Source organism: Pterocles gutturalis, unplaced genomic scaffold (assembly GCF_000699245.1).
Source record: "Pterocles gutturalis isolate BGI_N339 unplaced genomic scaffold, ASM69924v1 scaffold37424, whole genome shotgun sequence".
Classification (NCBI taxonomy): Eukaryota; Metazoa; Chordata; class Aves; order Pterocliformes; family Pteroclidae; genus Pterocles; species Pterocles gutturalis.
The window spans coordinates 1-13,297 of NW_010137078.1; the positions used below are offsets into that span (position 1 = coordinate 1).

The 13,297-nt window shown below is 56.0% G+C and overlaps 1 protein-coding gene across 1 annotated transcript; it reads right to left on the minus strand.

The window, feature by feature from the left end:
* Positions 1–4,251: 4,251 nt before the first annotated feature.
* On the minus strand, positions 4,252–13,012 carry PMM1 (phosphomannomutase 1). Its single transcript, XM_010082524.1, has 7 exons — positions 12,859–13,012; positions 12,378–12,454; positions 12,064–12,155; positions 9,647–9,746; positions 8,370–8,445; positions 5,323–5,438; positions 4,252–4,500 (listed from the first exon to the last, which is right to left on the minus strand). Exons 1-7 carry the CDS (start codon positions 13,010–13,012, stop codon positions 4,378–4,380), a joined length of 738 nt encoding a protein of 245 aa, XP_010080826.1. The 3' UTR covers positions 4,252–4,377.
* Positions 13,013–13,297: the final 285 nt, after the last annotated feature.

A 13,297-nucleotide genomic window follows, 5' to 3' on the forward strand; every position in this document is an offset into this window, starting at 1 on the left:
GTCCCGGTGCCTGCAGCACAGCAGTGGCAGGGCATGCCATGGGCCTAGGGGGAAATGGGGCGTGGGGCAGCGTATCACTGTGCGTGGACGGGGCAGCTGAGCCCTGGCCCCATCGCTGGCAGCTCACAGCACCTGCCTGAGCCATGTCACTCCATCAGAAGATCTCAGGTTGGCAGTGCAGGGCAGGGGCATGCTGGCCACCTCCTTGCTGCCAGCTCCGCTAGGCTGGTAAAGCACTTTTCTTGTCCCGGCTCTGCTGTGGTTTTTGGGGAGATGGCTGCCTTCTCCTCCCCCGCGCTTGTCCCCCAGCTCCCCGGGGACCCCCCTTCCCACATGTGTGTGTGTATGTGTGTGTGTGCACGTCCATAGCTTGCCATGGGGCAAGGAGCTGAGGGGTTTGGGTAGCCTCGGCTGTGGGGCAAACACAGCCACCTCCTCCCCAGCCCCTTGGTGTAGGCAAGGTCTCGTATACAAAGCACAAACTTGGTTTTTGGTCTTCTCTGCCATACCCTGGCCAGGCAGGCTCCCACAGCCCCAGGGAGGGTCGGGGGCAGCATGCACTCGGCTGGGCCTGAACTGACCCCAGGGACACAGTGCCTGCAGCGACGCTCAATGCTCGGGAGATTATCAGTATCTTAAGAAGGGGTTTATTTCAAAGCAGGGCAAGCAGCCCCCTGAGCAGGGTGGGCAATGGCAGCCAGCTCCCCAGGCACCCACTTGGCTGGAGCCACTGGTGCTGCAGGTCCTTGGCACTGATGGAAACGGGCGTTTTCCACCTTTCTTCCTGCTGCTGTTGTGGTGGGGACAGGAGTCTGCCATGAGTAGGGCAAGGCTGGTGCTGCACAGGACAGCTGGGGCCCTGTGGATTTGGGAGGACCACTGTGTGCCATCCCAGCCCAGGCTGGTGTTGGGGCTGGCCCAGGACCCCACAACCCGTCTCACTGCCAACCCAAAGCCTGGCTCCCCCAGGGGCAAGGCAAAGCTGGCTCAGGCCCTGGGCATCCCCAGGACACACAGTTTGGCCAAGGCAAACTTTGATTCTTTTTTTTTCCCCTCTCTCTTTTTTTGGGAAATAAACTAAAACCCTAGACTTGGTGTTTTTACAATTATGGTGTAATTCCCACCTGTCTGACCGTGTGTCAACCTTTGTAACATCGGCAATAAACCATTAAAAGTGACTTTCCCATGAGCCTGCCCATCCTGGCTTTGTCTCTGTGTGTACGTGTGGCAGTGAGGATGCTGGTGGCTCTCCTGGAGTGCCCAGGGATTTATCCAGACAGCAGGATGGACTCACCCACCTCCACACAACATGTCCCGGGGGATCGCAGGGTGCTCCAGCCTTGCTTGGGGGGGACAGACCCTGAGCCTGGGACAGGAGGCTGCTGCCCACCAGGAGGGGTGACTGGGACCAGGGCTGGTCCCCTGCTGCTGCAGGGATTTCGAAGTGCATCTGCCTGCTGCCTGCTGTCTGGCTGCGTTTCACCCCACAAAGCACACACTGCCTCCAACTGCTGCACGGTGTAGCTTTAATGTGATTGATTTTTTTTTTTAATGCACACATATATATATATATGTATTTAAATATATTTCTTACTTAACAGTTGGTACCAGACAGACAGGAGCTGCCCTTCTCACACAGATACGGAGCCATATGGCACAACAGTCCCTGCCGGGGGCATGCCACATCTGCTCACTCATACACACGGGGAGAAACCCCCGCTCATGCCATGGGCACCCATCGGGAGAGGACCATCATGGCCAAGGGGCCTCGGGGACTGTCCCCTAGGTCTACGGCTCCCACCCCAGTGCTGTGCCCCATTCCTGCCCACAAAAACACAGGGCAGGCAGCCGGGGCTCTCGGTGGCCCTGCTTGAGCAATGGGGTGGGACCAGATGACCTCTAGAGGTCCCTTCAACATAACCATTCTGTGGCTCTGAGACCCCAGTGCTGCCCCAGCTGTTTCCGATGACATTCTCCTCTGCATCCCTCCGGCAGAACAGGGTCTCCTGGTGGGAGGTGCCCTCAACTAGCCCAAGCTTGGAGTAAGACAGAGACAGGAATGAGGAAGGTTCCCAAACCTGATCCCACCCATGGGCACGTGCAAGCTGGCTGCACAGAGTGGCATCTGGAGCTCAAAGGTCATCCCTGCCTCTGCTCTAGCAACGGACAGACGCACTGCCTCCAGGAGCAGCCTTGGACAGAGCCTGCCCTTCCCTTCAAACATGCAAGGCAGCTCAGCCCCCGAGGCCACCATGGTGCCTCCTGCCTTCAGGGCCCGGCCCTGCTCTTCACCCACCACCAGCTCTCTAGAGATCCTGCTGACTTTGAATAGACTTACAGCAAAAATAAACTCCCCAAACCCACACATAACCTGATCGCCAGTGAAACAGAGAAGGAGAAACCACAAAACACACAATTCCTCCATTAAAGTTACAGTGGAGGACCAAAACCAGAGAACCCTGCATCCAGGCTTCCCCAACAGGTCTCTTCTTCCACGCAGAAATGTTCTCTGGGGAGGAAGAGGAATTTGTGCATTTGTTGGGGATTTCCAGATGCTGGGCACACTGCTGTGCTCATGCAAATGTGATGCATTACAGATCCCATGTGCTGTCCAGTGAAGAGGTGCAGCCCAGTGCAGGGGACAGCACCCGCCAGCGCTGGTCACGCAGCACCCCTGTTCCAGCAGTGCCAGGTCCAGTCAGGACTCTGCCCATGGCAACGTGAGAGCCCTGCTCTGGGCCTAAAAGCACCAACGTATCTCGCCTGAGGAACTTGGCCCCTTGGTTAAGTGGCTGTAGCCAGCTGAGAAACTTCTCTGTGCAGCCCAGCTGCTAGATGGGAGATGAAGAGCAACAGTGAGGAAAGCAGGAACAGGAGAAAAAGAGGAGAGAAAACAAGACCAAGAGATGAGGCAGTGCCATAGCAGCAGGGATGTGATGAGAAAGGCTCCCAGGGAGCAACGTGGGGAGCTTTTGCAGGAACCTCCGGCACCCTCCAGGTCCACAGGCACCAGACACGTGTGCCCTGGGGAGCCATAAGCAGGCCATCTCCCTGGGGGGGACCCCTGAGCTCTTCTTGAGCACTGAGTTGTGACTAGTGTCACTGGTGCGGTCACACACCCCAGCATAATGGCCAGGAATAAAGAGGCAATGTGAGAGAGGAGGTCAAGGGCCAAAGGAGAAATGGTTTTGCAACCCACAAAGACCCAGGAGAAGAGAGGAGAAGGAGATGTGACAGCTGCACTGGAGAACTTGCGTCCCTAAAGGTGACCAGGTGAACCAAGTGTGTGGGACAACATGGGGTGGAAAAGCAAGCATGGCGGGCACTGCTGAGCATGTACCTCTGCTGGCACTAGAAACCAGGTCTGGCCTGTGTTGGCTGTCTCTGAAAATGTCACTGACAGCGGGACGGAAAGCTGGGCACTGCAAAGGAAGGGGACTTGGTCTGTTATGAATGCCCTGGGTAAGATTTTAGACATCTGTGACACCTGATGAGCATGTGGGTGGGAAGACTGTTGGGAAGCCTTCTGCCCCCAGCAGCTCCTGCTCTGCACTTGCCAGGCACTTGGGGACCCCCAGCCATGCCAGGCAAGGTCTGACTTGAAAACTTCTGCAGAACATAGAAAATAAAACCTGTGATTTTTTTTTCTTTTTGTGAGCTAAAGAACTATTTTCTTCATGCACCTGAGCAAAGCTCAGAGCAAGACTCTAGTCATTTTAAAACTATCACTCCCAGGCCACCTGTAGGGACTGTCACGGTGTGGCACCGAGGTGAAGGTCATGGTGACCCTCTACATTAGGATGCACAACGTTGCAAGGAACTGGGGTTGCTGCTACCCCTTCCTACCATGGGCTTGGAGCAAATGGCCTTCCTGGCCTCTCGCTGTAGAGCAGCTCTGGTGAGAGTGCCTGGGCCTCAGCAGCCCCATCCCTCCAGCCAAGGTGCAAGGAGGAGAGAAAGGTGAGACGTGCGTTCCCTCAGGCAGAAGCGTTAAGAGAAACGTAGCAAAAAAGAAGAGAAGAGAGGAGGGAGCACAGGACAGACATACACACGCTCTCACGACTGGCCCTTTCAAATGCTTCCAACCATGAAAGCATCTGCATCGCTGCCCACCATGGCCCAAACTGGCATAAGAGAAGTTTTTTTGGAGGTGAGGAGGGTCTGGTCCCACGAGCCCCAGCCGCAGCTGGGGAGTGCCGAAGGGCTGCCCAGTGAAGGCCCCCTTCTTGCACACCCACCCATGCTCACGCCTTGCATCCTGACCAGCTCTGGAAAGTGGTTTTTTTTGGTCTACCCTGAGTAGATTCCTCAAATGAAGGTGCTTTTCCTGGTGGGGGGAGAGGGTGGGGCTGGGGCAGGGCTGCGGAGACCTGGCAGTCAGCACTCGTTCGCTCTCTCTGGGAAGAAGATTTCGCGACATCGCTGGACCGTGTCCTGGGGGGACTGGACACTGTGTCCCACCGTGCGGGGATCGTCATAGATTTCATAATCGTTCCCTCCCTGCAGGGGAAGAGAAAATAGGGAAGGCATTAGCAGGGCCTTGCCAGAGCATGCTCATCCATGAATCCGCATCTTGCTCTGTCCCGTGAGGAGCTGGGGTGGGAGCCGGCAGCTGGGCAGGCAGGGACCTGCTGGGAAGGGGCTGTCAGGGCTTTGCTGGCCCAGGGAGGCAGAACAGGCTGGGCTGGGAGCCCTGCTCCCTCCCTCTTGCCTCCTCTCTTCTGTGCCAGGGGAGGAGCATAGAAAAGATGGGGAAGGTCCTAGACCAGCAAAGCTTGTCTGGAAGCCTGGGGTTAACCTCTGCCTCACATCTGGAAGGGCTAGCAGAAGGTGGGGTAGAGGGGGGCATTTAGGGGGGGAGAGGTTGCCATCATCTGGAAAAAGCTGAGTGGATGGCCAAGCTGGTCTACAGCAGCAAGGAAGCATCACCCTCCACTGCTCTAAGGGAAGGCAAAGCTGTTCCTGCTGTTCAAAAGCCCTCTCCTAAGTGCTGGGGGTTGGTGTTTCGGGTCCTGCAGGCCACAGGAGTGGCTGCCCCCCTCCCAAGGATGCCAGGGGGGAGGAAAGCAATGTTGAGGTGGAGCCACTCCCCAGTGCAGTAAATCCAGGGTGATTTCCCCACAACTCAAGGCATGCAGCCATCACGAACCTGCTGCAAACACACACTGCATGAGAGCATCTCTCTCCCTCACACTGCTAGAGATCTGTGTCGGCCACCGGCAGGACCCCGGCTGTGGGACCCGCGACGGAGCAACTCCAGGCAGGCTTGCCAGGCCAAAGGAGAGAAAGCAGCAGCATGTGGGGCGAGTGGGGTATACTCACAGGGGTGGTCTCGTTCCCAAAGAAATGGATGGTGTCAAATCTCTCATCGTCGAGCACGTTGAGGCAGTAGCGCTTGTCCCAGCCCTCTGGGAAGACGTCAAAGCTGATCATGCCACCTGCCAGCAGAAGGGAGGGCATCGAGCAACATCGGTGGGAGCTGGCAGGGTGTCCCCCCACCCCGGTACAGGCAGGAGGAGAGGAGAGGGCTGGATGTCTGCCGGGACTCCCCCAAACAGCAACCAGGCACCAGCTCTGCCTTGGTGTGCCTCTCTGGCTTGTGGCTAGGACAGTGGCAGATGCTGTTCCTATGACAACAGGCTGGCGTGACATCACATGGCTGTGGTGACATCAGCATGGCTCCCCTGACTGCAGGCAGGCAGCCAAGCAGGAACTAGCGGGCTGCAGGGGGGGGATGCTGGGGTGGGAGGTCCCAAGAGATGCATCTGTTGGGGGAGATCTGGGGTCACACCTTGCAGATACCATCAGCACGTTCTGTGTCCCATCAGGGGACAATGTACTTGGAGACTGGCACCAAGCTCTCTCCTAGGCTCCTGCATGGACATCATGGACATCGCTGGCCCTTCTAAAACCACTGCTCCTGACTGTCCTTAACCCTGCACATACAAAGCAAACCCACGCACCGCACAGCTCAGGGTCCCAGCTGGCTATGTTGCAGGCTCTGAGCAGACTCTGCACACTGATCAAGGACCTTGCCATGGAGGTACCATGCATGAACCCATCGACATAATCGGGGCATGACCCTGGCCTGTCACCTCTTGCTACAAGAGTCAAGCGCAAGTTGCCAACATCTAGAGGGGCATCAAGGCAGACAGGGCAAACGTATGGAGGTAAGGGAGCTTTCCCAGAGAGCATGCATACATGGGCACATGGACACCCACAGCCACAAAGGGTTAACAAACCTCCTAGCCCTTGCTCTTAGACCAGGCAGGGTTTACCCCAGCACCATGCTGTGTTTTGGGAGTGCATGGAGGCACCTTCCCCATCCTTGTGAGCAGCCCCACTGCGTGCACAGGCTGTAGAGCTGGTCCCTTGTCCCAGCACTGACACAGGTGACACGCTCCTCCCAAAACAGAGCCTGCGACTTAGGGCACACATATGTTTAAGTCTTGCTCAGAGCCTGGAGGAACAGGGGTTTGCACTGGCACCTGCCTCTCCCCACCAGGCCTCTGCTCCTCTTGGTTTCAAGGGGGACCCCCTGCTTCTCCAGGCAATCTAGCGAGCCACCAGCAATCCTGGATTTTCATGCTCTCCTTCATAACTCATAACCCCACCTCTCAGGAAGTGGGTTAGCAGACAGGTACCCACAGGGGATGGTCCCTGCTGCAGAAGCAGCACCGATCACCCCAGGATGTTCAAACCTGTACGTCCTCTTCTTCCTGGCTGGTTTAGGTGTCCCCATCAGTTTGGGGGTCCCAAACCAACCCTTCCAAGAGCCTGAGGAGCCAGGGATGGAGCCTAGGTGCCCAGCTTGAAGCAGTGGACAGGGCACTGCGATACGGATGGGAGCAAGTGCCCCAATGAGCCCAGGGATGGCAATACCCCAGGTTCACAGCAGGAGCCAGCATCGGAGCAGGAGCTAAACTTGGTTGCCCTCATTAAAATCCTTCCTGGTTTTGTACCCAAAGCCATTTACACTGTATTTCACTGTGTTCTGGCCTTTTAAATAGAGCTGGGCAGCAAGAAGGGGCTTCTGATGCCAGCTGGAGAGGGTAGGAAATCAAAGGGTGAGGAGGTGGTGTGGCGGACAGCCAGCACTGTCCCTTGCCTAAGGACAACACAGGTCTGGGGGACTGCAGGGAGATCTACCACCTCTGGGGCTTGTGTCCTCCACAGCCTGGGACAAGGCACACAGAGCCAGCTTGGCAGAAGAGCCCTGTTTCCATGTGTCCCTGTTTTTGGATGCCTGACCTGAGACACCCCATGTTTTCTTTGTGGAGTAGTGGAGGATCCGCAGTCCCCTTGCCTTCATGATTTTACACAACGGACCCAGGCTCTTCATGGCTGCTTCCCAAAGTCAGAGGAGAAAGGCCCGTTGTCCTGCCCTTGTCCCCTGTGTCTGTGGCGACATGGCAGAGAGGACCTTGTCTTTCTCTGCTGTGACAAATGGTATGTGCTAGTGCTGCAGGCAGCACAGGATGCCCCTGTCAGGATGGTGCAGGCAAGGGGAGGCTCTCAGGAGGAAAGCCCATGGACGACCAGAGGGCCAGACCCTTGGTACTGGCCCACGCTGGATGCAAGAGTGGGGCCACCTCCCAGCCTCGCCACCCCCTTGCCTTTGGCTAGGCTGCCACAAGGTACCTTCTGATCTTACGCATACCCACTGCTCTGCTTCATGCCCCACCACTTACCCTCATTTTCCTCCCTGTCATGACCAGACCCCCAGGATTGCTCCAGCACCTCCTTCAGTTCCTTGCCTTCAGTAAGCTGGCTGTAAGAGCATCCCTCAGGCCCAAGAAGTGTCTCTGCAGAAGGCCATGGCATGGAGCTGCAAACTCTCTGGCTCTTGGCAGCTCTTCCTCCAGGACAAAAGATGTTTCCCTCGTGGCCAACACTCCCAACAAAACCCCAGAGCCGAAACATGTGTGAGGCTCCTGTCTCCCTTACACCACGGTATTCCCAGAGAGGACTGCATGTGCCTGGAGCTCTGCTGGCCTCTGCTGATGCTTGAACCAGAACATACCTCCTGGGCAGGGGTGGGCTCAGGAGAGCTAACTGGAATTAAGGTAGGGGGAACATCACGGGAGAGAAACCTACCTGGCTGGCTTGTTCCCAGGGGGGCAAATCTGCAGCAGTTTATTCTCTGCTGTCGCCCTACTGCAGACATGAACGTGATGCCCTCATGGCAGCTCTCTAGGAACAGAAGTTCCTTGTGCTCTTCCCGGGGTCTCCTCAGGGAGCACAGCTGCAGCCATCACCCAACCAGACCCCCAGATAGAACAGCCAGGATTCCCACTCCCCTTCCCAGCGTTTTATGGGAAACACAATAAAGAGGCCAGGGCAAAGCCAGGGAAGCCCCCGCCGCTCACCTCGAGAGAAACGCAGCCCTTTGCCAGCAAACTCCCTCTGCAAGGCTGCCACAAACTTCTCCCGGATCCGCTCTTTCTGCACAGGAGAAGGAAGAAAGGGAAGGAAAGAGGGTTTGAATAATTCACAGAATCACAGAATCATAGAATGGCCTGGGCTGAAAAGGACCTTACAGATCATCTCGTTTCAACCCCCCTGCTGTGGGCAGGGTTGCCAACCACTAGAGCAGGCTGCCCAGGGCCCCATCCAGCCTGGCCCTGAATGCCTCCAGGGATGGGGCATCCACAGCTTCTCTGGGCAACCTGTTCCAGTGCCTCACCACCCTCACAGTGAAAAAGTTCCGCCTAATATCCAACCTAAGTCTCCCCTCTCTTAGTTTAAAACCATTCCCCCTCATCCTGTCACTATCAATCCCTGTAAACAGTGGCTCCCCTCCTGTTTATAGGCTCCCTTCAAGTACTGGAAGGCCACAATGAGGTCTCTCCCGACAGTCTACCAAAAGCCACCGTATAACTGTCTGCTGAACAACTCTGGCTTATTGCATTCTCCCTTCCCCCATGCTCCCAGTGTAAGGCCATTTACCCAGCTTTCACCAGCCCTGTCCAGTGTCTGCATAAAAAGCCACCAACTCAGGGCAGCTCCAGGAGGCTCCTGAGAAGAGCACATCCCAGCCTTTCCTTGGCAATGAAATGCAGCTGCTTCAGTTTCCCAGAAGCCCAGTTCATAGCCCAAAGTCTCCAGCTTTGCTTAGAAAGTCAGCCTTGTAAAGTCCAGCTGATCCCTCAACCCCATGAGAGCTCCCCCAGGCAGAAACTGCCATGAGTGCAGGCCAAGTGCTCCAGAGATCATAGGAACCATAGAATGGTTTGGGCTGGAAGGGATCATCTAGTTCCACCACCCCCACCCCCCCCGCCCTCCCAGTCTGGAAAGCCCATTAGTTCCAGCTCTGTTGGGGCTGGGAGAGTGGGAGAGAGAAGACAGCTGCTGGGCCATGTTTGGTTACTGTGAATGAGGAAACAGCCTCCTAAATAAGTGCCTTATTCCCTGGGGCCATTGCATCGGTGGTCCCCTATGAAGTCAAGTTCTGCCTTTCATCTATGAGTCTCCTTGGGTTTTCTGACCCCAGTCCCCTCTGCACCCTGTTGCACATGTTGGCCCGGTGCATGGTGGGGAGCTGGGCTCCTTTCTCCTCAGAGTGGGGGGAAGCAGGTAAGACCCGAGATCTGCGGTGGTGCAAAGCTGGCAAAGGGGAGGGCGAACCCGAGTCTGGCCCACATACCTTGTCTAGCTCAGAGAACTCGATTCGCTCCTCTGGAGTGCAGCTCCGTCCGATGGGGGAGATGTTCAGCATCCCGTTGCGAAACTCAATGAACGTTCCTCTGTGGGTGGAAAAGGGCACAAGGTTACTGGGGCAGGGAGAGAAAAACAGACCTTTCCAGGGGAATGGCTGCTTGGTGAGGCGTGCAGGGACATGCAGCAGGAGAGAAGCCATGCCCACTCATGGGTGCACACGTTTCAGATGTACAAGAGCCTCTAAGGTTGCCCAAGGGCCCTGTTGCAGCAGACAGAGACCAAGCTTCAGGAAGGCTGCTTAAGGTCTCCAAGGGGATCATAGTTTCATAAAAAGAGACTGTAAGAGAAAGAGGAATAAACAGGTCCTGTGTGTGGTGGGGACAGGCTGGAAGCAACGAGCTTAGGTGAGGTGACAGGAGACATTTTTTAATGTTGTAAGAACTACAAGGACAGCTATTGCCTGGACTGGACCAACCACTTGATGAGACTGTGGCATCTCCACCCCTGGAGGCCTTTAAGAAAGCTTGTGTGGGTTGGGTGAAGCTGGCAGTAGCTTGAGGCAGCAGGATGGAACAGGTCAGTGTAACTCTCTGCTGATGTCCAGCAGCAGGCTGAGGAGCAATCAGGACCTCCTTCTGGGACACAAATCAGGTAGGACCCGCAGGGCCTTCATATCTCCTATTTGTCCCCTGCACCTTGGACTGCAACTCTTATCTAAGCTTGCACGGACAGGACCCAGTTCCTGCTTGCTGCCCTCACCTTGCACTGGGATCACGACTCTGCTGCCTCCTTGGTGGGCTGGTTCAAAGCACTAAGCCAACAGAAAACTGCTCCCTTCTTTTCTCTTTGCTATAAACCCAGCCAGTTCTGTTTGCTTATCACCTTGGGATAGCTCAGCGAGGGGTCAGACAGGTACCAGCGCTGGCAGAGCAGAAACAACAGGGAATGGCAGCACTGCCAATTTGAAAAGAGACTGAAACTCCTGTGGAAAGCTATCTGGAGCAGGGAGATCCCCTCCCCTGTCCATCTGAGGAGCCCTGAGCTTATTAACCCTCTGATGTCCCTCTGCCCGCTGTTTCTCTGGGATAAAGTGCTTACCACCCTGAGTCTGGGGGAAAAACTCTCCACCTCCTGTCTCGTAACACAGTGAAGAACATCGTGGGGAACAGACACATGGGCAGCCACTCCTGCGGCCTGGGAGCAGCACCTCTGCCCCAAGCCAAGACTTGGGAGATGTGGGTTAAAGTCCTTGCTTTGCCAGAAATCTCATAAGCCTAAATCCACAGAGGCACTCAGGAGCTGAAATTTCACCAGACTGTTGGGCAACCAGACAGCAATGAGGCAGCCAAACGGCCTTGAGTGTTCTGAGTCCCAGACCGTGCTTTTGGGGGCATGTTCAGCCAGCAGTCCTGCCACAAAGAGCCACCCTGGCCCCTTTCACCAGTCCTCCTATTGCCACATAGTGACTCACATCAGGCAAGTAATATGGATCACAGTTTAGCAACTTTTACCAGCTTAATTTCGACCAGACAGCTCGCCTGCTTGGGTTCACCATACAAACACGAGGGGAAAGCTGGCCAGGGCGAGGGAAGGGCAGAGCCGCTGCTTTCAGCAGCACTACTGGTTCACACCAGCTTCCAACATTTGTGAAACCATGGTCTGAGAGGTGGTTTGACAGTGCACCCAAGCTGGCTTAACTGCTGGCTGCCCATGAAAGAGGTTCTCCTGCTCTCCCCTTCCACCTTCATGCCATCTGTTCCCTCTCCCTCCTTCCTGTGATGACAGGTGAGCTGATCCAATGGAAAGCTACCCTTTTCTTTCCTGCCAGTGGCCTAGTCTTCCTTCAGAGGAGGTGTGCCAACCCAGCTCACCCTGTGGCTGCTGGATCTCGTGGGGGGAAGCAAACAGGAACACACGGTCAGGGCCAGAGCAGGGCCAGCCCGATTACCAGTGGTGCCAAGCAACACTGGGTTAGAAACAACGTGAAACTGCATGCTCAGGCACTGGACCTCCCATCTAAAGAGCCATTGTTTGTCTGTTTGGAAACTCATACGACCAATGATGCCTGATGCTCTGACTGGTAACAAGCTGGTACAATTGTCCTAAATGAGATGCACACAGGGGCTGTACCCTGCTTCCCAGGGAAGAAAATCCAATGGGCAAAAGAGCAGACATTATGTTAAAAAATAGTGCAGACTCTCCAGTACAAAGACCCTCCTCCGTTATTTGCCCCCAGTGCCCAGGTCGGTGGGACAGTGATCCTACGCAGGGCCTCTAGATGCTAAGAAAAAACCTGGAGCAAGACAAGCTCAGTAGCTCAGCTGTTCTTAGGAGAGCTCTGGAGTCCTCATCTCCCCAGAAATCAGTGTTATGACTGCCATTTGTGCAGTCTGGGGCCGTTACCGTTTCTTGGGCAGCTTCAGCAGCGCCAGGTAGTTGAGACAGAAATTGATGAGATCCTGCAGCAGCTCTTCCCCCAAGTGGTCCTGAATGGCCTGTGGGAGAAGAAGGGGGAGTGAGGAAGAAGCTAGATCTCCCGTGAAGCCCAACCGAGAACATGACCTGGAAGAGTGGTACATTCAGATCTGGCATTTGGGAAGAAGAGAAGAGGCTGCCCATGCCCTGGGGCCAGATGCTGCTCCCCACGGCATGCATGGCTCAGGGGCTGCGCAAAGATGGGGAAGGAGAGCCGTGGCTGCAAGGGGAGCTGGACCAACCTGCTTGGAGACCAGCTGCCCATTCTTGTATTGCACCGTGCCGTTCTCTGCGAAGACATAGTCAAACTTATCGATGACTGAGAGGGGAGGAAACAAGAGAGGAAACATAAGCAATGTGCGGGAAAAGGAGCCAAAAGGATTGGGCTTAGGATCGAGTGAGCCATCCTCCTGGTCCCTTCATACCACGCTTTTCACGTCTCCCGTGCTCTGACAAGGGCTGCTGACCCTCCTTGCTCCCTGCAAAGTGGGTGAGGAGATTATCTTCTGTTCACATGTGGGGAGCTGACGCACACAGAGGGAAACAACCTGACCGAGGTCATGGCCTGAATCAGTGGCAGGACAAAGATAAGGGCTGCAAAATGTCAGGCTTTCAACCACGTGCGTGTTACTGTGCTCTCTCTCCTCCCCTCCCCACTGCCCGGCTGCTGGGGCGATGTGGTTACTGGTTATCTAATTCCAGCCTCTCCTGCAACCTGGACACACAACAGCACTACGGGCTCAGCCATCCGCCTCAGCCGGGAATTTCTCGGCCTCCCTCTGCCAACGAGGCCCGGCGTCCAGCCGCGCTTGGCATCCATGCCAGGGATGGGAAACAGCGACTGCCTCTCGCCCTCCCACTCCCTCCTCTGCCCCATGTCCCCGTTTGAAGGCGATCAGGAACCCCCGGAGACCCCACTATGGAGCAGCATGGAGGCAAAATTTGCAAGGGGCTTCTGCCGGCTGGGGAGGCGAGGGAGAAAGCTGTCAGATGAGGCTTGTACGGAGCAGGCAGCGCGGGCTGGCGCATCCCTGCCCGCCCTCTGCGGGGGGAGAAGGAGCCGAGCTCCCGCCTGGGCATGGCCAGATGCCCCCCCCCCGGGCTGCCTGAGGGTCCGATTTTAGGACACAGGTGACCCCCCTGGGAAGACCTCATCGTCTGT

Excerpts from the sequence above, each read along its gene's own strand:
- PMM1 (XM_010082524.1), bottom strand. The coding sequence starts at position 13,012 with ATGGGGCAGAGGAGGGAGTGGGAGGGCGAGAGGCAGTCGCTGTTTCCC. Across the intron at positions 5,439-8,369 it reads AGGGCTGCGTTTCTCTCGAG|GTGGCATGATCAGCTTTGAC; the intron begins GTGAGCGGCGGG and ends TTCTGCTGGCAG. Across the intron at positions 4,501-5,322 it reads TTGGGAACGAGACCACCCCT|GGAGGGAACGATTATGAAAT; the intron begins GTGAGTATACCC and ends CTTCCCCTGCAG.